Raw genomic sequence first — 23,149 nt, 5'->3', positions numbered from 1 at the left:
ACTGAAACCAATTTTGACGCCATTTTCATTTCAATTCTAGTAGTTAACAACTTTCACCGATTAAGTTCAACACTAAATCTTAGCAGTATATTGTCGCCAAATAAGTGAAACTTCCTTTAAGAGCAACTGAAAAACGTTTCGCTTCGTGTCAGGAGAGATTACTGACTATAGTTTCAGATTTAAGAAAGGAGACTAATGTAATCGCACAAAGAACGGACTAATTATGTGGGTGAGGCTAGCTTTGGTTAGTAGATACCAGTGGATTTAGGGAGAGGGAGGCCACCGAAATTGAGTGATGACATCAGTTTATGAAAAAATTCAATTTTGGACATTTCGGCGAACCGCACTCTAAGAGACCATTAAAACTCTACCGCAATTAACTACACAGTGACATAATTCACACGAGACTTAACAACTCATCAAACCAAAAATTGCATTAAAAAACCAATTTAATTTCAGAGCAATGTTGCTGAACAAGCTATTTAACTAACGCTTAAACAATTTCAGACTAAGAAACCAAGTTCAGAAAACCTTCTCCAATTTAGAAACAAGATTAAATTTTTGTAATATCAAGATTGACAAAAACAGGAGGTGGCAATTTTAAAAACAGAACGAAGAAGCTCAATTTTACTCGTACTTCATTAAATATCATATTGATTCGAACGCTTAAAAATCACTGATATTTCGCTCAATACTTTATTCTTAGCTACTGATTTTGCATTTGAAAAGAATATCTCAGGAATTGGTGTTTTGTCCAAGATTTCAATTATTCAACTATCTTATGGCAAAAAAACTTGAATTGAAAGAGTAAACTTTTTTGACGTCGAAACAGTTAAAATTGATTTATACATTACTACTGAGCGGCTAAAACTGTACTTTGAATTTTCATTAAAGCAGTTCCAAATTCTAATGATCGATCATTTTCCTCAAATCGGTCAGTGAATTGATTACAATTACGACAGCTTGTACAATTTTATTTGAAATGGTTCTTCAATTGAACTTTACTTAATTTCTTATAATCATCGCTTCGCTTTCAATAAATTAGAATCTTTGAAGATGGTTGCCTACGTCAGTGAAGTTTAACAAAATTATTTTATAAACAGTTGATTCGATTCACAAGTCACTAACAATGAAACTCTTTCCCAAACACATAATTCATGCGTTACATGGAATATGGGTCAGCGGTAGAAAGTGGCGGCGAAATCTAAGCGACCGAATCAGACATTATACATGTAGTAAAACACCACCATCAAACAATTGAGATCAGTTGGCGCTCACTTTCAACCAAAACTCACCAAATAGGTCACTCTCTACTTAAAAGCAACTAACCGCTCAAAAGTTACGCTACTATCTTCTGCTCACTAACAGTCTGTACACAACAACATCAGAAAGAAACATTTCCCAATTGCATGTTCTGGACAAAAGGAAGAGGCTCGTCGGTTTTATCCTCATACTTTTTTCATCTTCAAACGAATCTAACTTTAAAATCTACACAACTGTCAACTTATCCTCCTGCAAAGACACTTATGAAAAGATCAATTGATCTCATAGTGTACTTGCTAGTGTAGTTTTCTCATATTTTCTAACACCTACTACTGTTATCAATCACTGTACAAGAATTAATTTTTTAATTTCTCTGAAAAATTATGTTACAAAATTACTCTAAGTAAAATTGTTATGCAAATCACAGTTATGTATTATAATTGTTATTTAAATGTTTAATTGTATTGATATGCTATGCATCAGAAAACAATTTATTATTTTATTAACATGAGCAAAAATGATATACAATTCAGTTTGGGAAACAAAAATCTTTCAGATCACTGTCGGCTATAATAAAATGCGACAAAAATGCAACGGGGTTCAAAACAACGTGAAAATTTTAAATCAAACTGAAAACAATAAATTAGTAGAAATCAAAGTTTTACGAAAAAATTAGCAATAAATTTACTGGCTTCAAATTATAGCAGAAAGTTTGACATAATCACTTTTAGCGGAAAAAGCGATATTCACAGCTTTGCTCCCGAAAGATCAAAACTGACCTCTTGAAGCAACTATCCTAAACTTAATGAAACTTGAATCTTAAACTTGAATGAATTTGCCAAACTATATTGATTTCGTGAAAACAAAACCAAATTATAATTATGAAAATTGCCTGGCAGCCCATTGTTATACAATGAAGTTGAAACTTGCCCCAGTTGTTATTATTTAGCGAACAAAGGTACTGCCGACATTCAATATCACAAGGAGCTTCCTAATAACAAAAGCTTCACCAGCCAATTATTCATCACCACATCCGTAATTCGGGATTATCCTTTTGTGTATGGATGGGGGAACCGAAAAGAGAAAGGATAACTTTCAAGTTTTCAAAATGGGACAAAAAGAACAAAGCACAGCTTCGGTATTTTTCATGCTAATCTTTATAATGCCTCCTTATAACCATGCACCAAGATTACATTTAGTCTATTGATGCTTATGTAAATAATATCCCCTCCACTTTTGTTCAGATTTGTCTGCAGCCTCTTTTAGGCGCCCCAAGAGAAAACATTTTGAAAAATCATGCTTCATTTTATGCAAATTTTACTTGAGGGAACATTTTTCGTAAATTTTGAAATAAAATCTGCATATCATGAGTTTGCATACCCGTAGAAGCTATGTCGGAGGCACCTACGGGAAATTAGCAGGCTGACTTTTTGCGCACCATAAATTCTTTTTAAGAAGCTGCGCCTTCGAACCTCTGGACATATTCTATTTTTTTTCTGGTCCCCCAGTGTTTTTCATACCCAACTATGTGTTGTAGCACGTTGTAAAAAAATAACAAAAGCGCTTAGGAGTCGTAAATGTAATATACCCATTAAGCTTGTGGGGCCGAATAGAGAATAGATCCGAACTTCTTTGCAAAAAAACGAACTGTTTACTTTAACCAAAACTATGACAAGATTGAGATGGAAAAATACTTTTTAGACTGAAGTTGCAATTACAAGTTTGCTTTAAAAAAAACTCCAGAAAAGGTTAAAACACAGACATAATGTCTCAAACATCGCACTTGTCAAATAGAGCAAAGTGAAGCTAGTTAGACAAGTGTTATTTGCTAAAAGTCATGTGCGGGACCGCACAGCAAATAACTCCTTTTGGTAAATTAACTCACTAATGAATAGGGGTGGGAATGACATTTGACCAGCAGTAATATTTTCTACCCAATCATGTTGGAGCGAGGAAACATGGAGTCCTTTGCAAGTTGAATAGGACAACGATGACAGAGATAAATAAATTTATAGTTTCCACGGGAGGTAGGGGTTACGAGATAGATCTTAAACTATGAAAATGCCGTCAATGAGACCCAAAAATTCCAATTTCCCTTTCAATTAAGTATCAATATGTACTCTGCCTTATCGTATCTCGACCAGTCTCAGCTTCATTATTGGTTTATTTATAAGTTCCCGAACATATTCCAATGGACATTGTCCCACCAGAGTGAGTTAATTCTTCTCCGCATCTGATACGACTCAATGCCTGACTACCAAGAAGCAAAATGCAGCGCCATCTAATGCTTAACTCGTCCACAAAACCACTGAGATACAGAACCAAAGTAATCAGCTCTAACTTGATCTAAGATTTACTTACGCTCCCGCTAGATATGATGCGAACATTCCCTCTGATTGGCAGAACAGCTTGCTCCTAACATTATCTGGAAAAAAGGCGAGTAATTTCCGACAGACGTCGGCGGTTGTCAAAGTGCTCAAGACCTTAGACCTTCTCTGATTCATTTTTAAGGGACACCCACACAGTTCAGTAAAGGTTCTAAAGTATGGACGCCTCTACAAGGCAGAACTACGATCGGACGACCGCTCCCAGGATTCATACGCTCTGTATACAGACTGCGACAAACGGGTTTTCGCGGCGGGATCAGGCAAGCCTAGTCTCTCTGGTCTCTAGTGAGCATTTGACTGGAAACCACATATTTGCCCTGCTTCTTCTCAACCTCGGCGGCATTGAAACCAAGCCCGGCTCAACGCCTTGTGCAATTTTTTATTAGAGCAATGGAACATTAAGTTCTGTAAGCACTGCTCCTGGTGCAAAATAATTAAAAAAATCCTACAAGGCAAATTTTCCCCACTAATGACAACACCATTTTTCAACTGAATTGTAATGGTCACAATGATAGACTGGATACAGAAAAATGGCATCCAAATAGCTGCCCTCCAGGAAACCAACCTCAATAAACAATCTACCCTCAAAAGCTCACCCAGTTACTGCATAATCCAAGAGAATAGGCCCTGACAAAGATGCAAAAGTGGAGGGGTAACTTTTATCATTAAGGACAATTCTGTTTCAGGAAACCAAACTCAAGACTTCTGACAATTACCTAGAAGTCCGAGCCATGCAACACCGCAGGTGGTATTAACATCAAACTACTGATCACCTACAAACCACCTTTGTCTAGCTGAGATGCAGGATACAAGACATCAATCAGTAAACTATTTGAGTTAGATGACTGCATTATTGTCGGTAAACTCAATGCTCATAGCCCTCTATGCCGCTCGAAACTACCGGGAGACAGAACAGGAAACAATATTGCAAGTGAATAAGACCTCTCTAATCATGTAGTACTCAATCAAAAGGCCAGCACAAGAGTAATTGATTCCTGTAAAAGCAACCTAGACATCAGTCTCGCCAGCTCAATGAACATCCAATGGCGCAAGGAGCACGCATTAGGCACGACCATTTATCACTCATTCTAACCATCACCTGCGAACCCATCACCCACACAATGCCACAATGAACTTTCATCAAAACCTACAAAGATGACTGGGCAAGTTTTAAAGAAGACATTCAGCTAAAAACTGAAGAAACAAATGTACACCATGCAAAAAATAGCTTAAGAAAAGCCATCAATGCAGCGGCTGGCAGGCATATCCCACAAGGAAGACTTAAAAGAGTGGTTGCCAATCTTGCCAGCTAAGCAGTAAAGCTTTCTGAAGAGAAAGATGAAACTCAAAGAAAACATCCAAGGGACCCCAATATAACGCAATTAAACCATGAAATAAACAAATTTGTTCAAATTCAGAAGCGCGCAACATGGATTGAGTTTTTACAAACTTATGTTGAACGTTTAGCTCTGGTACTGTGGACGTTTATGCTTGCAACAGATGATCCAGGTACAATGATGAAACTTCTGAAAATCGTTTTGTACAGCTGACAACCTTCACCATCAAATCTAGCAAATCTCCATATATCTGCCCTCGTGCACGAAGTTCTGCAAAATCTTTGAGCTTTTGCTTAGAGTCTGATGCAACTCCTACGGTGCAACTCAGGGCACAGTCATGGGAGTATGGAACTGTGTGCCACTCCTGACTCCTGTCATTCCCGCTCCACTTGTCGGTCCCGAAGAAGTGCACACCAGAAGCCAAAAAGCAAGAGATTCACTTAACCTGATGCACTGAAACGTTGACGGGATTCGAACAAAGCTTGCCGAGCTTGAACTGTTCCTGAACCATGAAGGGATTGACGTTGCCCAGATTCAAGAATCGAAGCGCCGACTTGACTCTAGTAAAGGAGAACTGCTGGTTAACGTTGGCAAAAGGCATGTTGGAAAGACCTAGCCTACGAAAAAGAAAAAATCTTGGCTGTCACGTGAAGTTAAGTTGCTCGTGAAGAAAAGAAACATGCTGCGACGCCAAATCACTACGAAAAGGAAGGAATGGATCGAAGCATGCAGAGAAGTCAAGAACGCTTGCTCCCGGGCAAAAGAAAAGGCTTGGCGTGACCTTTTGGGCGGTCTAGAACAAGAAGCCAACCCCTCCAAAGTCTGGCGAGTAATTAAATCTCTTGAGCCATGTCTCAGAGCAGTGTCAGCCCAATCTAGCTCTCTCACAGTGGAAGAAATGTCATAGATAAATCTAGGAAAGCGGATATCTTCATGTCGCATAACGCAAAAGTGAGCAAACTCAATTTCACCAAAAAAGAGGGTGGGATCAACAGGTCGGCAAAACATGCTCCGCCCAACGTATACGATGACAGCGTAATTGACTTCAGCGTGCGAGAGCTGGAAACAGCGATGAAAATAAAAGGGGCATCTGGACCTGATATCCCTCCAGCATTTCTCTTCAAAGCTCTAGGACTGAGAGCCAAACAACAGTTGCTGCGACTCATTAATACAAGTTAAATGAAGCAGACTGCCCGCAAATCAGTAATTCTCCCTTTACATAAAGCCAATAAACCAGCAGACCAAGTAGCGTCATACATACCGGTGAGCCTCACGACATGTGTCGCGAAACTGATGTAGATGTAGTGCAGCCGTATGATGTTCCTCATTGAGAAGGAGATCCTTTTGATGCTCCAATACGGCGACAGGAAGCAACGATCGCGCGAAGACAACATCATACAAATTTGCTAAAGCATAAGCGACAGTTTCCAGTGAAAGAAACCAGAGAGGACAGTACTAGCACTTTTGGACTTCTCCCAGGCATACGACAGTGTGTCGAGAGAAAAGCTACTCCTGACAATGAACCAGCAAATGAACCGATGAAGTACATAAGATGGATTGCTAGTTTTCTGAGAAACAGACAAGGCCAGGTGCGGTACAGCAACGTGTTAGGAAGGAGACGCACCATCCGGCAAGGGTTCCCACAAGGATCACTACGGCTCCTATTCTGTTGCTGCTGTTTCTCAACCCTATTTCCGAAGGACTTCAAGACACTGCTGCAAAGTAAATGCACGATATCTCAGTATGGGCTAGCGAACACGACAAAGCGGAAGCCCTCAAAGACAACAAAATGCTCCTGAACGCTGGAAAGTATGAAATATCCTTCTTTTCCCACTGATTGGGAGATGCGAAGTGGAGACAGAAAGCAAAAACTGATGGCAAGGAAATGGCATATGCTGAGTATCCAAAGTTTCTCTGAATACATCTTGACAGGACTCTGTCCTTTAAGAAACACGTTCAAGAAGTTAAAAAAAATAAGAAACGAAATACCTGTTAACCACCCGCGCCCAGCAGCAACAGAGAACCCTTTCCGAAAGAGAACAAAGCGGCGAAGTTGAAAAACGAGCGCCCAGGAGTTGCTGAGCTGCATTACCGACCTCGAAAACAGAGAAGAGCTGGGGCCGCTCAAGAATGAACAATGGTCAAAACCTGATGCATATTGGATGGTTCAGTGCAAGCTGGGGGGGGGGGGGGGGGGGGGGGGGGAGTAGACAATGCCGTTGCCAACCAAGACCTCAAGGATTTTCGACATATTTATATACACTGATGGATCCGCCGATGAGGGCTGTAGAAATGGAGGGTCAGCCGTGGTAATCACCTCAGGTGAAATAAACTGATGGATCCGCCGTTGAGGGCTGCAGAAATGGAGGGTCAGCCGTGATAATAACCTCAGGTGAAATAGAAAACCCTACGGAACTGCATGTTATCAAAACGAGAGGACGCAAACTGACGTCATTTGAGGAAGAGATAAGCTCTGCTGGTGGCGGTCAGCTGGGCTGAAGCAAATCTCGAAAACAAAAGAATCTTCGTGTGCACTGATAGTCAGTCCCTGACGGAAGCCCTTGATAAGTTTGCAGTCTGTACATAACGGATCCAACAATCACAGGACAAAAATGGGAAGACGATACTTATCCAATGGATCCCTGGCCACTCAGAGAGTCCGGGAAACGAGATGACAAAGTTCCATTTTTCGGCTATTTGTAAACATCAAAAAAACATAACCGACTAACGTCGGGCGAATTGCTTTCAAACGACCGACGAGCGGTTGGATTCGTCTGTAGCTCGCCACGGCTTAGTAGGGCTAGCTTTAACTTGATTCGACTCTGCAACTTTTAGTATTCTAGCCTTGTTAGTAAATTAAATAAAAATGATATTTTGAAAAATTGCTAATTATTGCAAAATTTTTATAAAAACTGCTTCCCAAATTCGAAATAAAATTGTTCCAAACAGTTTTTCGTCTCTGGAGTTATGTCAAGTAACCCATATGCAAGACCTGAAAAGCTTCGCTGGCCAGTAATGATCGTTAAACTCAGAAAAGGACAAAAATATTCAAAAATTTTGAAAACAATCGCAAATTTTAACAAAATCTTGCTAAAAATCAAGATATTAAAATCTTCAAAACCATTTCATTGTTTCAAGAGACTATCCAGCATCCCTATTTCAAGCTTTAAATAGTTTTGCTGGCTCAGAGATCCATAAGTTGGAAGATGATAATTTTGCGAAAATTTCAAAATTAAATTTTATCAAAAAATTGTTACAGCTAGAGTCATTCAAATGTTGACAACCATTCCAAAAACTCTATAAACTATGCAACAGTTTAGCATCAGACCTTGGAGGAAGTCCCGTAGGCCCTGGTGCCGGAAAATATTAAAAATTCAAAAAGATTCAGAAAACTTGAAAAAATTGCAAATATTTTTAAAAATTGCTATTAAAATCTTGAAACATGCCATTACATCTAGAAGCTATCCAGTACCCTATCATCAAACCATAGGGGAGGTTATGTGGCTCTTGATGCTGGAAAAACCTAAAAAAAATGAAAAAAAAAAATCAAAAAACTTGAAAAATTGCAGGTTTCAAAAAAACTGCAAAAATTTGTGATAATAAAAGTTGAAAACTAACAAAGGTCACAAAATTTAATATCAAACCCTTACGAGGATTTTCTCTAAGGCTGAAAAACATGAATAATGACAGAGTCAAAAATGAAAAAAAATGTAGAAAAAATGCTAAATATCGTGGTGTTGAAATCTTGAAAAACATTTCATCACATTTAGAAACTATACTGTAACCTATCGTCAAACCCCAGAGGAGCGTCCTCTGCTCTTGAGGCTTGATAAACCTAAAAACTAAAATTTGAAAAAAAAACAAGTTTTATCAAAAAAATTGCTTAAATTTAATAAAAAATTGAAAGCTATTCCATGGCAAATAAATTTTTTTCAGTAGCTTATTATCAAACCCTTAAGGGCGTTTCCTGGTCCCTGCGTCTGGAAAAACAGCAATGAAACATAGCTCAAAGATTGCCAGAAAATAGCTGCAATAGCGTTGTAGATCTGCAGTCTCAAAAAAAACAGTAAAGAAGACAGACCAAAAAAAATCGTCTTTTCATTGAAGGCCGGTATGTTATATTTTGATTAAAAATCTGTATAAATTTTTGCTGCCTCTATTAGATGCTCTCAAATAACCTTCATTTAGAGTGACACACCCATTTGACCTTATATCTTTGAATTAAAGCAAATAAAAGTCAACTTCAAAGTGAGTAAGTCATTTTTGAGAGTGAGGTAAATCAAGTGTGACCAAAAAATTAATCACGCAAAAGAACAAAAAACTCGCTCCATTGTGAGCGAAAAATGACGTCACACACGCACTTCAGTTGAAATTGCATGAACGAATCAACAAAAAGCAGATTTTAAGTGATTGTGACGTCATATGGTCGTAACAAAAATCGCGACGACGAAATAAAAAATAAACCGAGAAGGCCAATAATAGCCCCAGCTATCGCTCTGCGGCTATTAAAAACAAATGGCAAAAAAGCAAAATTTGCACATTTTGTCCCAAAAAAATGGTAAAATTCGTCATGTTAAAATGTTGAAATCATTCCACTACTACTAGAAACTATGCAGTGACCTATTATAAAACCCTAGAGCAGGCTCCTTGACATCCCGGGGGGTTGCACCGGGCGTCTGATGGGGGGGGAGGGGTAACAGTGGGTGGGGGCAACAACGCGGTGGGGACAATAAGGGGGGTCAACAGTGGGGGTGTCCTAAACCTCTAAGAGCCGCCCTTCACACCATAAGTATAAGTCTCCAAAACAGTTTGAGCTGAAAGGCTCTAAGAGCACTCAATGCCTGCTGGGCGCTACCTGTTTATCCCCCGTTTTTGAGGACAAAAAGTCAAAAGCCTCAGACGAAAAATCAGTCAAGCGAAAAATCGCATAAAAAAAGACCAACAGGACTAATATAATTGCTACAAACTTCATTTGACAGCAATTAACAGACATAACCGACTAACGTCGGGCCAATTGCTCTCAAACGACGGGCGAGCGGTTGGCTTCGTTAACAGCTAGCCACGGTTTAGTGTCCTCAGGGCGCTACCTCTTTATCCCGTTTCTGAATACGAAAGTCAAATGAGTCAGCCGAGAAATCGGCCAGGCGAAAAATTGCATAAAAGACAAACAGGATTAATATATTTGCTACAAATTGCTTTTGAGAGCAATTAACAATGGTTTCCTAAAAGTGGCTGTTGGATCATCTATGATAAAAACATTTCAACTATAACTCATTGATAATGAGGATCAGAGATGGTGACATTACGCCACATAACAGCAGCTGAAGTGCGGAATCAACAAAAAAGAGAGAGATAAAACGTGAACGAGAAAGAGAAGGAAAGGAACGCTAACCGAAAGGGAGAAGGAGACAGAAATATCTTCCATGATTGGATTCGACACTGCAACTCCTAGTTTTCTAACCATGAAAAAATTGAAAAAGGCAAAATTAAAAAAGCTTTAAACTTCGCAAATAAAAAAACCAAAACCATTTTTTGTCCCGAAAGTTCTGCCATGTAACCCATCTCCGAGACTTGAAAAGTTTCGTTAGTCAGTAATGGTCGTTAAACTCAGAAAAGGACAAAAACATTGAAAATTGAAAAAAAATTGCAAATTTTAAAAACATAGCTGGCAGATTGCCAGAAAATAGCCGCAATAGATTCGTAGATCGGCAGTCTAAAAAAAACAGTAAAGACAGATTAAAAAAATTGTCTTTTGATTGAAAGCTTATCTGTTATATTTTGATTAAAAAATCTGTATAAGTTATTGCTGCCTCTATTAGCTGATCTCAAATAACCTTCATTTAGAGTGACACACACCCATTTGACCTTATCTCTTTGAATTAAAGTAAATAAAAGTCAACTTCAAAGTAAGTCATTTTTGAGAGTGAGGTAAATCAAGTGTGACCAAAAAATTAATCACGCAAAAGAACAAAAACTCGCTCCACTGTGAGCGAAAAATGACGTCACACACGGACTTCAGTTGAAATTGCATGAACGAATGAACAAAAAGCAGATTTTAAGTGATTGTGACGTCATATGGTCGTAACAAAAATCGCGACGACGAAATAAAAAATAAACCGAGAAGGCCAATAATAGCCCCAGCTATCGCTCTGCGCTATTAAAAACAAATGGCAAAAAAGCAAAATTTGCACATTTTGTCCCAAAAAAATGGTAAAATTCGTCATGTTAAAATGTTGAAATCATTCCACTACTACTAGAAACTATGCAGTGACCTATTATAAAACCCTAGAGCAGGCTCCTTGACATCCCGGGGGGTTGCACCGGGCGTCTGATGGGGGGGGGAGGGGTAACAGTGGGTGGGGGCAACAACGCGGTGGGGACAATAGGGGGGTCAACAGTGGGGGTGTCCTAAACCTCTAAGAGCCGCCCTTCACACCATAAGTATAAGTCTCCAAAACAGTTTGAGCTGAAAGGCTCTAAGAGCACTCAATGCCTGCTGGGCGCTACCTGTTTATCCCGTTTTTGAGGACCAAAAGTCAAAAGCCTCAGGAGAAAAATCAGTCAAGCGAAAAATCGCATAAAAAAAGACCAACAGGACTAATATAATTGCTACAAACTTCATTTGACAGCAATTAACAGACATAACCGACTAACGTCGGGCCAATTGCTCTCAAACGACGGGCGAGCGGTTGGCTTCGTTAACAGCTAGCCACGGTTTAGTGTCCTCAGGGCGCTACCTCTTTATCCCGTTTCTGAATACGAAAGTCAAATGAGTCAGACGAGAAATCGGCCAGGCGAAAAATTGCATAAAAGACAAACAGGATTAATATATTTGCTACAAATTGCTTTTGAGAGCAATTAACAATGGTTTCCTAAAAGTGGCTGTTGGATCATCTATGATAAAAACATTTCAACTATAACTCATTGATAATGAGGATCAGAGATGGTGACATTACGCCACATAACAGCAGCTGAAGTGCGGAATCAACAAAAAAGAGAGAGATAAAACGTGAACGAGAAAGAGAAGGAAAGGAACGCTAACCGAAAGGGAGAAGGAGACAGAAATATCTTCCATGATTGGATTCGACACTGCAACTCCTAGTTTTCTAACCATGAAAAAATTGAAAAAGGCAAAATTAAAAAAGCTTTAAACTTCGCAAATAAAAAAACCAAAACCATTTTTTGTCCCGAAAGTTCTGCCATGTAACCCATCTCCGAGACTTGAAAAGTTTCGTTAGTCAGTAATGGTCGTTAAACTCAGAAAAGGAAAAAAACATTGAAAATTGAAAAAAAATTGCAAATTTTAAAAACATAGCTGGCAGATTGCCAGAAAATAGCCGCAATAGATTCGTAGATCGGCAGTCTAAAAAAAACAGTAAAGACAGATTAAAAAAAATTGTCTTTTGATTGAAAGCTTATCTGTTATATTTTGATTAAAAAATCTGTATAAGTTATTGCTGCCTCTGTTAGCTGATCTCAAATAACCTTCATTTAGAGTGACACACACCCATTTGACCTTATCTCTTTGAATTAAAGTAAATAAAAGTCAACTTCAAAGTAAGTCATTTTTGAGAGTGAGGTAAATCAAGTGTGACCAAAAAATTAATCACGCAAAAGAACAAAAACTCGCTCCACTGTGAGCGAAAAATGACGTCACACACGGACTTCAGTTGAAATTGCATGAACGAATGAACAAAAAGCAGATTTTAAGTGATTGTGACGTCATATGGTCGTAACAAAAATCGCGACGACGAAATAAAAAATAAACCGAGAAGGCCAATAATAGCCCCAGCTATCGCTCTGCGGCTATTAAAAACAAATGGCAAAAAAGCAAAATTTGCACATTTTGTCCCAAAAAAATGGTAAAATTCGTCATGTTAAAATGTTGAAATCATTCCACTACTACTAGAAACTATGCAGTGACTTATTATAAAACCCTACAGCAGGCTCCTTGACATCCCGGGGGGTTGCACCGGGCGTCTGATGGGGAGGGAGGGGTAACAGTGGGTGGGGGCAACAACGCGGTGGGGACAATAGGGGGGTCAACAGTGGGGGTGTCCTAAACCTCTAAGAGCCGCCCTTCACACCATAAGTATAAGTCTCCAAAACAGTTTGAGCTGAAAGGCTCTAAGAGCACTCAATGCCTGCTGGGCGCTACCTGTTTATCCCGTTTTTGAGGACCAAAAGTCAAAACCTCAGTCGAAAAATCGGTCAAGCGAAAAATCGCATAAAAAAAGACCAACAGGACTAATATAATTGCTACAAACTTCATTTGACAGCAATTAACAGACATAACCGACTAACGTCGGGCCAATTGCTCTCAAACGACGGGCGAGCGGTTGGCTTCGTTAACAGCTAGCCACGGTTTAGTGTCCTCAGGGCGCTACCTCTTTATCCCGTTTCTGAATACGAAAGTCAAATGAGTCAGACGAGAAATCGGCCAGGCGAAAAATTGCATAAAAGACAAACAGGATTAATATATTTGCTACAAATTGCTTTTGAGAGCAATTAACAATGGTTTCCTAAAAGTGGCTGTTGGATCATCTATGATAAAAACATTTCAACTATAACTCATTGATAATGAGGATCAGAGATGGTGACATTACGCCACATAACAGCAGCTGAAGTGCGGAATCAACAAAAAAGAGAGAGATAAAACGTGAACGAGAAAGAGAAGGAAAGGAACGCTAACCGAAAGGGAGAAGGAGACAGAAATATCTTCCATGATTGGATTCGACACTGCAACTCCTAGTTTTCTAACCATGAAAAAATTGAAAAAAGGCAAAATTAAAAAAAAGCTTTAAACTTCGCAAATAAACCAAAACCTTTTTTGTCCCGAAAGTTCTGCCATGTAACCCATCTCCGAGACTTGAAAAGTTTCGTTAGTCAGTAATGGTCGTTAAACTCAGAAAAGGACAAAAACATTGAAAATTGAAAAAAAATTGCAAATTTTAAAAACATAGCTGGCAGATTGCCAGAAAATAGCCGCAATAGATTCGTAGATCGGCAGTCTAAAAAAACAGTAAAGACAGATTAAAAAAATTGTCTTTTGATTGAAAGCTTATCTGTTATATTTTGATTTAAAAATCTGTATAAGTTATTGCTGCCTCTATTGGCTGATCTCAAGTAACCTTCATTTAGAGTGACACACACCCATTTGACCTTATCTCTTTGAATTAAAGTAAATTAAAGTCAATTTCAAAGTGAGGAAGTCATTTTTGAGAGTGAGGTAAGTCAAGTGTGACCAAAAATTTGATCACGCGAATGAACAAAAAACTCGCTCCACTAAGAGCGAAAAATGACGTCACGCATGCAATTCAGTTGAAATTGCATGAACGAATGAACAAAAAGCAGATTTTAAGTGATTGTGACGTCATATGGTCGTAACAAAAATCGCGACGACATATGGTCGTAACAAAAATCGCGACGAAGAATGGACTATGAGTGAGTTGAGAAAACCATTTTAAAAAAATCAGATCAAAAAATAAGAAAAAAAACCAAAAATCACTGTCAAAATGCCGCATGTGAACAAAAAAACCACTAGCGAGAAATGAAAATTTAATTCAAACAAAAAAACTAGGCTTAGAATGAGCTGTGAATGGATTGGGAAAACCATTTAGAAAAAAATCCGATCCAAAAAATCGAAAAAACAGTAAAAATCAGAGTGAAATTGCCGCATGTGAACAAAAAACCACTACCGAGAAATCGAATTTTTGTTCAAACACCATTTTCGCACTCTACTTTAAAATAAGAGCGAAAAAAAATCACGCCGCAAAACCACTCGCTTTTTCGCTCCATTTCCTGTTTCGGCGTAACCAAAATCACTACTCCAATTTGACTTCAAAAATCATAAAAATGTGTGAACAGATCTTAAAAAAAAGACAGCGCCCCAATACAATTCAAATTCTTTGAATTGTAAAAAACCAAGAGAAGGCCAATAATAGCCCCAGCTATCGCTGTGCGGCTATTAAAAAATCTTGATAAAATTCAAAGACATTAATATCTTAAGAAACATTTCATTGTCTCAAGAGACTATACAGTATCCCTGTTTCAAGCCTGAATAGTTTCACTGGCTCAAAGATCCCTACGATTGGAATAAATATTTGAAGTTTGAATTTTATCCAAATATTGCTAAAACTGGAGTTAATAAAATGTTGATCACAATGCCATTAACTCTAGAAACTATGAAGCAGCTCATTATCAAACCTTGGAGGAGGTCCCAGGGCCTCTGTTACAAGAAAAAATTCAAAAACATGAAAAAATTGCAAATATGTTACAGCATTTTGTAGCGCAGCTTCAAAAATTTGTCAAATTAAAGAGAACGTGAGCATTTCAAGATAGAAAAAAATATCAAGCAGCTAATGACCGTTATCAAGTATGACATAAATTCATATATTTGAGAAGGTAAGTATTGGCAATAGCATATGACGACTTTGGCAAAAAAGACCAAAAATGGTGAAATTTTATGTTACTAACGCTCCCACAATAGTGACAGTTCCATTTCTTGCGGGTGATCCGAGGCAGCTGACTTTGCCCGCTCTCTCGTAAAAGGAGGCCAATCGTGCACCCAGGTAGGCAGGGTAGCCACTGTCCGCTGGCATCTCTGCCAGACGACCCGAGATTTCTCTACACACAAAACTCAGCAAATTAGATACGTATTCAATCATAGCCGACTAATGTCGGACGATTCGCTCAGGAATGGTGGGTGCTCGTTCCGTTTTGCAGCCAGCTTCCTGTGGCAGAAGCGAGGCATTAGGTTTACTAAGGCGCTTCAAATGATGTCATTAGTGCTTATATCGTCAAATAGTAAAATCTAAATTTCAAAAAGGACAATTTCGGCGAGCTTTTCTTAAAACTTTTAATAGTAAACTGCCGCCACTCGAGTTCAGCTGCTTAGAATCGTGAACATGGGCGTAAATTACATCACGCAATAATCAAGAAGTCAAGCGCGATAAAAAGTCCCTCGAAATGTCAAAACGGTAGTGAGAAAGTTTGCATAAAAAGGACACACATGACAATAATTGCTTCAAACTTTGTGTCGAGAGCAATTAATCAGCGCGGTGATTAATCTTCATGAATTAGGTTGTTTTGAGTTTGATTACGTCTATTATAAATTGCAGAGACTCACCTGAGGGCCTCAGCCCATCGAGAGGTAGAGTCAGCCATCATAGCCACATCTAGACCCATGTCTCGGAAGAACTCTGCGATCGTGATTCCGGCGTAGATGGATGCCTCCCTAGCAGCCACTGGCATGTTGGAGGTATTGGCCACCACAATTGTACGTCTCATGATACTCTCAATCATTCCTTGCGGTGTCTTCATTGTCAGCTACAAACGAACACTTCTTTCATTAGAGCTCCGTTGTTTGATATTTTTTGTAATTTTCAAAGGGTGTTTTGCAAACTTTTAAAATTCGGTTTCGAAAAACAAACATCTTCAACCAAATTCATAGAACGCTAGAATATGTGACGGTATTTATGCTGTGCAACGCCAACTCGATTAAAATAACAAATATAGTATATCGATTATATCCTAATAAATCCTAGCCGTCAGATTGCTCGATAGCCGCCCCAAAACAGACTGTTGTGGAACCCCTAGTTAGAACACCGCTAGGCCATAGGCAAAACAAAACCGACTAACGTTGGTAGAATTATTCTGGAACGACTGGTGGGAGCTTAAATCTATTGCAGCCTGCTTAAGTCGGGTGGGAGAGTATCTGAATTCACTGAGGTGGGGTTCAAATGACGTCATTAGAGGTTATTATATGCCACTATAAACATACCCGGCAGATTGCTGGAAAATAGAAGCCATTTTTAAAGTGCGAACTATTTCGATTTAATTTTGCTGTTAAACATACTTTTGCATCTTGTTGGGAGGTCACAAGGACTAGTATAAAAAACCAAACGCATTAGCGATGATAAATAGGCCAACAAAGTTCGTTTTTTGATGAGTTTTTTATGACTCCGTTCAATTTAAATTGTTTTGCTGAGCAACTGCTGTTTAAAGCACAAATTTTTGTTCGACGAAGTCAAAACAATTGCAGGACAAGTCCTGACAAAAATCCATGAAATTTCATAGAAAAAACAAAAAGTTTGACCCAGGATGGAATATGAATGGATTGAGGAAAACAATATAGAAAATAAAGAGATCATGAAGCGAAAAAAGCGAAGAGAAAATAAAGCAAATTTTTTGTCAATCCTTGAAAATTAGGGCGAAAAAGCTGACGCCGAGTATCCACTCTCTTTTTCGCTCCATTTCCTGCCTCGGCGTGACCAAAATCATCACTTCAAAGTGACTTAAAAACCATGAAAATGTGTTACCAGATCAAAAAAGAATAAAAAAGAAAGCTCCCCAAAATAATTCAAATTCTTTGAATAGTAACAAAAACATAGGACAAGTCCTGAAAAACAACCTAAAGAATTCAATAAAAAATCGAACTACTGTATCTGACCTATTTCAAAATCAAAAATCAAAGGCTAAAGTCGGTCGATAGAAATAGCGAAAATCAAGTTTGTGATACCTTTATTGAATTTTCATAGAGATTTACTTTCTCAATTTACAATCAAAGAGCTCAGAAGTCATCTTTGAGAGTTCAGAAGTCATTGAGAATACGTTATGTATGATGAGTACATTTCCCACCAATCGATTGACATTAAAAAAACATAAACCGACAAATGTCGGAAGAATTGCTCTTGAACGACAGGCGAGGCAATTTAATTCATGGCCTTTAGTATAGATCAATTGTTCTTTATGGGTGCAAAAAACCTCGACCCCAACGGGATTTGAACCACTGACCTCCCGATCCATGGCCGCCCGCGCTAATCACTTCGCTACGAGTCACTTAATTTTCCTATGCTGCAACCGATTTTATATTAGCAACAAGCTTTACTTCGGAGCACTAGAGATCACTCAAAAATGGTGATCGAAAGCGTGAAAAAGTCACTTGAGAAGTCAAAGAATGTTCTGGAAGAAAAGCGCAAAAATGTCAAGCAAAAAATTTGCATAAAAAAACACGTTTACAATAATTGCTATGAACTGCGTTCAAGATCAATTTATCATACCAGATTTAACGATGACGTTACGACGACTGCTGCCACATTTCAAGACTTCTTGGCGCAATCAAATGGTGAAAAGGTCTAATAGCCGCTTCGCACAACAAAATAGAACAGTAAAACAGAAAACTGCCGAATGAAACAAACATAAGACTTATATTGGGCGAATTTCTCTCAAACGACTGGTCAGCGGTCTACTTCGTCAATAGCTAGCTAGGGGCTTAGGGAGGCTGGCTTTGGTTTAACTGAGAGAAGAGGACAAAGAATAGAAACATAACCGACTAACGTCGAGCGAATTGCTCTCAAAAGATCGGCGAGCGGTTGGCTCTGTCAGTAGTTAGCCACGGCTTAGTGAGGCTAGATGCGGGGGAGGGGGGATGTGCACCCCAGCGGGGGAGGGGGCAAGGAGTGGGGGGATCCACGGGGAGGGGATCCACCCAGATCAACGGCGGGAGGGGATCTTTGGCTGCACGGGGTCCTTACAACCTGAACGATGTGCAAGGGTGGTGATTGGGTGGCTGATGTATGGGGCAGGATGGGGGATCACTTTCTAAGAACCGCCCTTCACAAAAGTATAAGTCTTCGAAAGAGTTTCTGTGAGTCGCATACTTGGAGACCAGTGAGAACAAAAGCTCTAAGAGAACTTAATGCCCACTAGGCGCTACCTCTTCATCTCATTTCTGAGAACGAAAAGTCGAATGGGTCAGACGAAAAATTGGTCAAGCGAAAAATCGCACAGAAAGGAACAACAGGATTAATACAATTGTTCAAAACTTTGTTTGGTAGCAATAAACAACGAAAAAGTATTAGTTATTTATGATAAACCATTAATACTATAATTCAGCGTTATTGCGGGTAATAGATGATGGCATGGCGCCACATAACCGCAACTGAAGTGTGGGATCAACAAAAGAGTTCAGGAAATTCAGAGAGAGATAAAGATACGTGATCAAAATAGAGAACGAAAGATATCCCCACCGACACAGAGAGAGAGAGAGAGCGAGAGAGAGAGAGAGAGCTAGATATATTTTCCATGAGATTCGACTCCCAACTTCTAGTTTTCTAGCCTTGTTAGTAATTGAATCATAGAAAAAACTGAAACTGAAAGTTTAAAGAAAAGCTTCCAAATTTCGCAGTTGAAAAAAGTTCAAAACCATTTTTGTCTCTGGAGTTCCGTCCTGTAACCCATCTGCGAGACTCAAAACGTTTTATTGGCGCGTAATGATCATTAAACTCAGAAAAAGACAAACACTCGAAGACAATTTCCACAATCGCAAATTTTGACAAAAACTTTGCTAAAATTTGTAATATTAATACCTTCAGAACCATTTCATTGTCTCAGGAGAATACCCAATATCCCTATATTAAGCCTTAAATAGTTTCACTGGCTCATAAAGATCCATAAACTTGGAACAATCATAATTTTCCAAAAAAATTGAATTTTATCAAAAAATTGCAAAAAAAACTCAAGTCATTGAAATATTGATAACTAATCCATTAACACTGAAAACTATGCAGCAGCTTATTTCCAAATCTTGGAGGAGGTTCCTTGGGCCCTGGTGCGGAAAAAATTCGAAATTTCAAAAACACTCAAATATTTCATCAAAGTTCTTAAACTTTTAAGTTTTGTCCAAAAATATGCTGAAATTCATGATGCTAAAACGTTGAAAGCTATTCTATTACCACTAGAAACAACCTATTTTCAAGGGCAAAAATTTTCAAAAAACTCAGAAAAATTGTGAAAACTAGTAAAATTTTTGTGTTTTTCTTTGGAGTGCCAAAATATATAGCTCATAATGGTCGTAGAAAGTATTTATGCCCTGAAAAAAGGCCTTTATCAAATTTAACCAGCCTCAAATTTAGACTAGTCCAACAAAAATTTCAAAGGACAAAAAACACAAAAAATTGCAACATTTTGGGCTCAAAAACTCCTGAAAATGATCATATAACCTTAAATTACGGCCTTCTCAGTAGCTTCACCACACAAAGCACTTGATGGAGTATTAAATGCGGCTAAGGGCCTCCAAGAGAACTTAATTTCCACTGGGCGCTACCTGTTTATTCAATTTTTAAGGACGAAAAGTCAAATGGGTCAGACGTAAAATCGGTCCTGCAAGACATCGCATTAAAAAACATAGCCAAAAGAATTCCGGAAACAACTCGAAGTAGAAAAATTACCATCCTCACTGACCTAATGAATATTCAACATAATTATACTCAACTTCTTGAAACAACACAAAACATATATGAAAAGTATCTGACAAAACTGAAACAAAACCTGATAAAATTTGCATTAGTGGAAAATCCACAAAAAACTATTGGTAAAGGAACCTGTTACACAGATAGTTTGCAAGAAAAAATGAACACTTTCATAAAAAAACAAACTCGAAAGCGACAGGAGAGGAAGGGAGAAACCGTAAAGTAGAACTCTCCAAAAACTCTGCAAACGCTGTATGCAATTTCCGAACCACTCATTTGAGAAAATATGAATTACATTCCCTCCTACAATCAATCACTCAAAACAAAAAAAGTAATCTGTTTTAGAGAAAATTGCCACGACTAGATTTGAAGTGTCAGTCATAGTTGCAACACTTAAAAAGAAACTCTCAACTTAGAACTGACTGCGAAAAATTAGAGCAAGAAGCAAAAGGTAAGAAATTCAAAAACCATGAATGGTAAAAATTTGCACAAATTTAACTAATTTTCCGCAAAATTTAAAAACCCATCAATCATTACGAACGACCACCAAAGCTGGTACAACAACTAGTGTCAACAACACAACTCCTCAAAGGTTTAAAAAATCAAAGGTACAAAACTCCTCAAAGATTAAATCGAAATGTATATTTGCTTCAGATCGTCAAACGTGCTTCCAAATACGCTACCGCTAGATTCGATGATTGCGAGAAAAACCTTTGATTGAAAAGTTGGAACAAAAACTAAAAAACTGTTTTGAAAAATCCGCACGTGATCAAAAAATTTCGTTCTCTTAGCAAATTTTTCACAACTAATTTTCTCACCATTTTAATATATACAATGGTTTTAACGATACTATCGGAAAATCACTCTCTCTTCTCTGGTTTTTCATCAGTTCAACCGTTTGACCTAAACACATATTTCAGATGCGGCATTGACTTTTACATTCTGTTTTAAATTCAAAAAATTATGCTTCTGTTGCAAATAAAAAACTGAGAAAAGGTTACAAAAATTTGATAATTTAAAATACTTATAAGTCAAAAGATTAAAATTATATATAAAAATATATCAAAACTTTAATCAACAAAATTCCATCGAATTTCAAAGCTAAACGTCAAAAACAAATTTATGACCTTATTAGAAAAATTAAATTAATAACAGGAAATTACAAAAAATTACAATTTACAACAAAAAAGAAATCATGTTCTAAAGAGTAGTTCAATGCACGAACTGGCAAACAGGAAGAAAAATAAAACAATCCAAATATTAACTTTTAAATTGAGAAATATGAGCCCATTTTACACTTGAAAAACTTATTAGGCTCTGCAAAACTTTGTGGTATCAGTTTTATAAAAATATACATAAATGCAGCATCAATCAAAAACAATTTCTACAAGAAACCAAATTACAAGTAAAACATTAAGCCAAATGGACGAAAGATGGCTTTAAAACGGTTATCTATATGCGCCGTTCTCTCAACAAGTAAAAAACTCTCGCTCAGCAAAACTGTTCACCGTGACAGCTTTTCTCACTTTCGATTTTAGGTCAAAATGCCGCGTGAACTAAAAGACCAACAGGACTAATATAATTACTACAAACTTTGTTTGGGAGCAATTAAAATGTATTTCACTGGAGACTTAGGTTTTATTAGGGGTTCGAGCTTGCCAGGCTAGGCGCGGAATGATTTGAGGGTAGGGTGATTGAGACTGGGGGATGTAGGTCTGAGCTGCAAAAAACTGCTCCTCGCAAATGATTTTATGTCATCTCAGCTCCTCGCACACATAGAAATTATAAAGCTCTAGCAAAACTGCACAGCTGCATAATACACTCTGTTCTTCACCTGTTTATCACGCTTTCGAGGACAAAAATTCCAATGGTCAGACGAAAAGTTGGTAGCACGAAAAATAGCACAATAATAGCTGAAAAAACTTATTGAGAGAAATTAACAAATTTTCGTTTCGTACCAAATATCACTAACATCTCTATGTCATTTTCATTTTAAAACCGTTCAACCGCTCCAAAAACATAAACCACGATTTTTGTTATCCTCTACAAATTGGATCAATCACAAAAGCAAAAAACCATTCCGCTCAGTTTGCCGGTCGGTTATGATTTCTGATCTTATTTTTCAAACTTAATCGACCAGAATCAAGACCCGCTTCGTAAAAAGACCAAAATCTCAGGTATCGCCATGCTGCTAAGAGTGTCGCAAACAAAAGTCTCAAAACAGATACTCCTGTACCCTTTCAATGTATACTTCCTTTCATTATCTTACCGTTGGGAAATCTTTCAATACTTCCGCCATCTCGTTTCCTCTTTCGCCGCAGCCCACGTACACAATCACTTGACTGTTGGAGTATTTTGACAACGCTTGTGAAATGACAGTCTTTCCACAACCGAATGCCCCGGGGATGGCGGTTGTTCCGCCTTGCACACAGGGAAACAATGCATCCAGCACCCTTTGACCGGTCAACAACGGATGGTCAGCTGATAGCTTCTCGACACACGGTCGAATCTGTCGCACTGGCCAGATCTGATACATGTTGTACGACGATTTCTCGCCACAAAACTCAACCTCGAGAACTTTGTCTTCGAGTGAGTACTGACCAGGAGGTGCAATATATGTAACTGTGCCTCTGGCGTTGGGAGGTAGCATGATTTTGCTTTGAACTAAAGAGCTCTCAGGAACTGTTCCAAAGACGTCGCCGCCGCTGATGTGGCTTCCTACCTAGAAACAAACCAATTGATATCCAATCAAATCAATCACAGTGCAATCCTAAAACCTTCTTCAGACCCGCATTCTTCAACTCTAGACGAAGACATGCTGACTTGTGATAGATGACATTGAAGAGCCAAAACATACTCATAAATATAACGAACGCTGTATTATCTAACATTTGATTAGCTATTTTAATAG

General features: G+C 38.3%; 2 protein-coding genes across 2 annotated transcripts in view; one reads left to right on the top strand and one right to left on the bottom strand.

Annotated features, from left to right (window-relative positions):
• Window positions 1–23,149, top strand: part of LOC142353214 (uncharacterized) — a 712,302-nt gene that overhangs the window by 11,812 nt on the left and 677,341 nt on the right. The window lies entirely within an intron of this gene.
• The window catches only part of LOC142353213 (V-type proton ATPase catalytic subunit A-like), a 42,796-nt gene that overhangs the window by 18,913 nt on the left and 734 nt on the right, over window positions 1–23,149 (bottom strand). Inside the window, exons 2-4 of the mRNA XM_075405442.1 lie at window positions 22,508–22,960; window positions 16,116–16,315; window positions 15,464–15,613 (exon numbers count right to left, since the gene is read on the bottom strand). Coding sequence (XP_075261557.1) covers window positions 15,464–15,613; window positions 16,116–16,315; window positions 22,508–22,960 — 803 coding nt within the window. The remainder of the gene's footprint in view (window positions 1–15,463; window positions 15,614–16,115; window positions 16,316–22,507; window positions 22,961–23,149) is intronic.

Source organism: Convolutriloba macropyga, chromosome 14 (assembly GCF_964194025.1).
Source record: "Convolutriloba macropyga chromosome 14, txConMacr16.3, whole genome shotgun sequence".
NCBI classification, from domain to species: domain Eukaryota; kingdom Metazoa; phylum Xenacoelomorpha; order Acoela; family Convolutidae; genus Convolutriloba; species Convolutriloba macropyga.
Note: the sequence above shows the minus strand (reverse complement) of the source record. Positions and strands in the feature narration are given on the sequence as shown.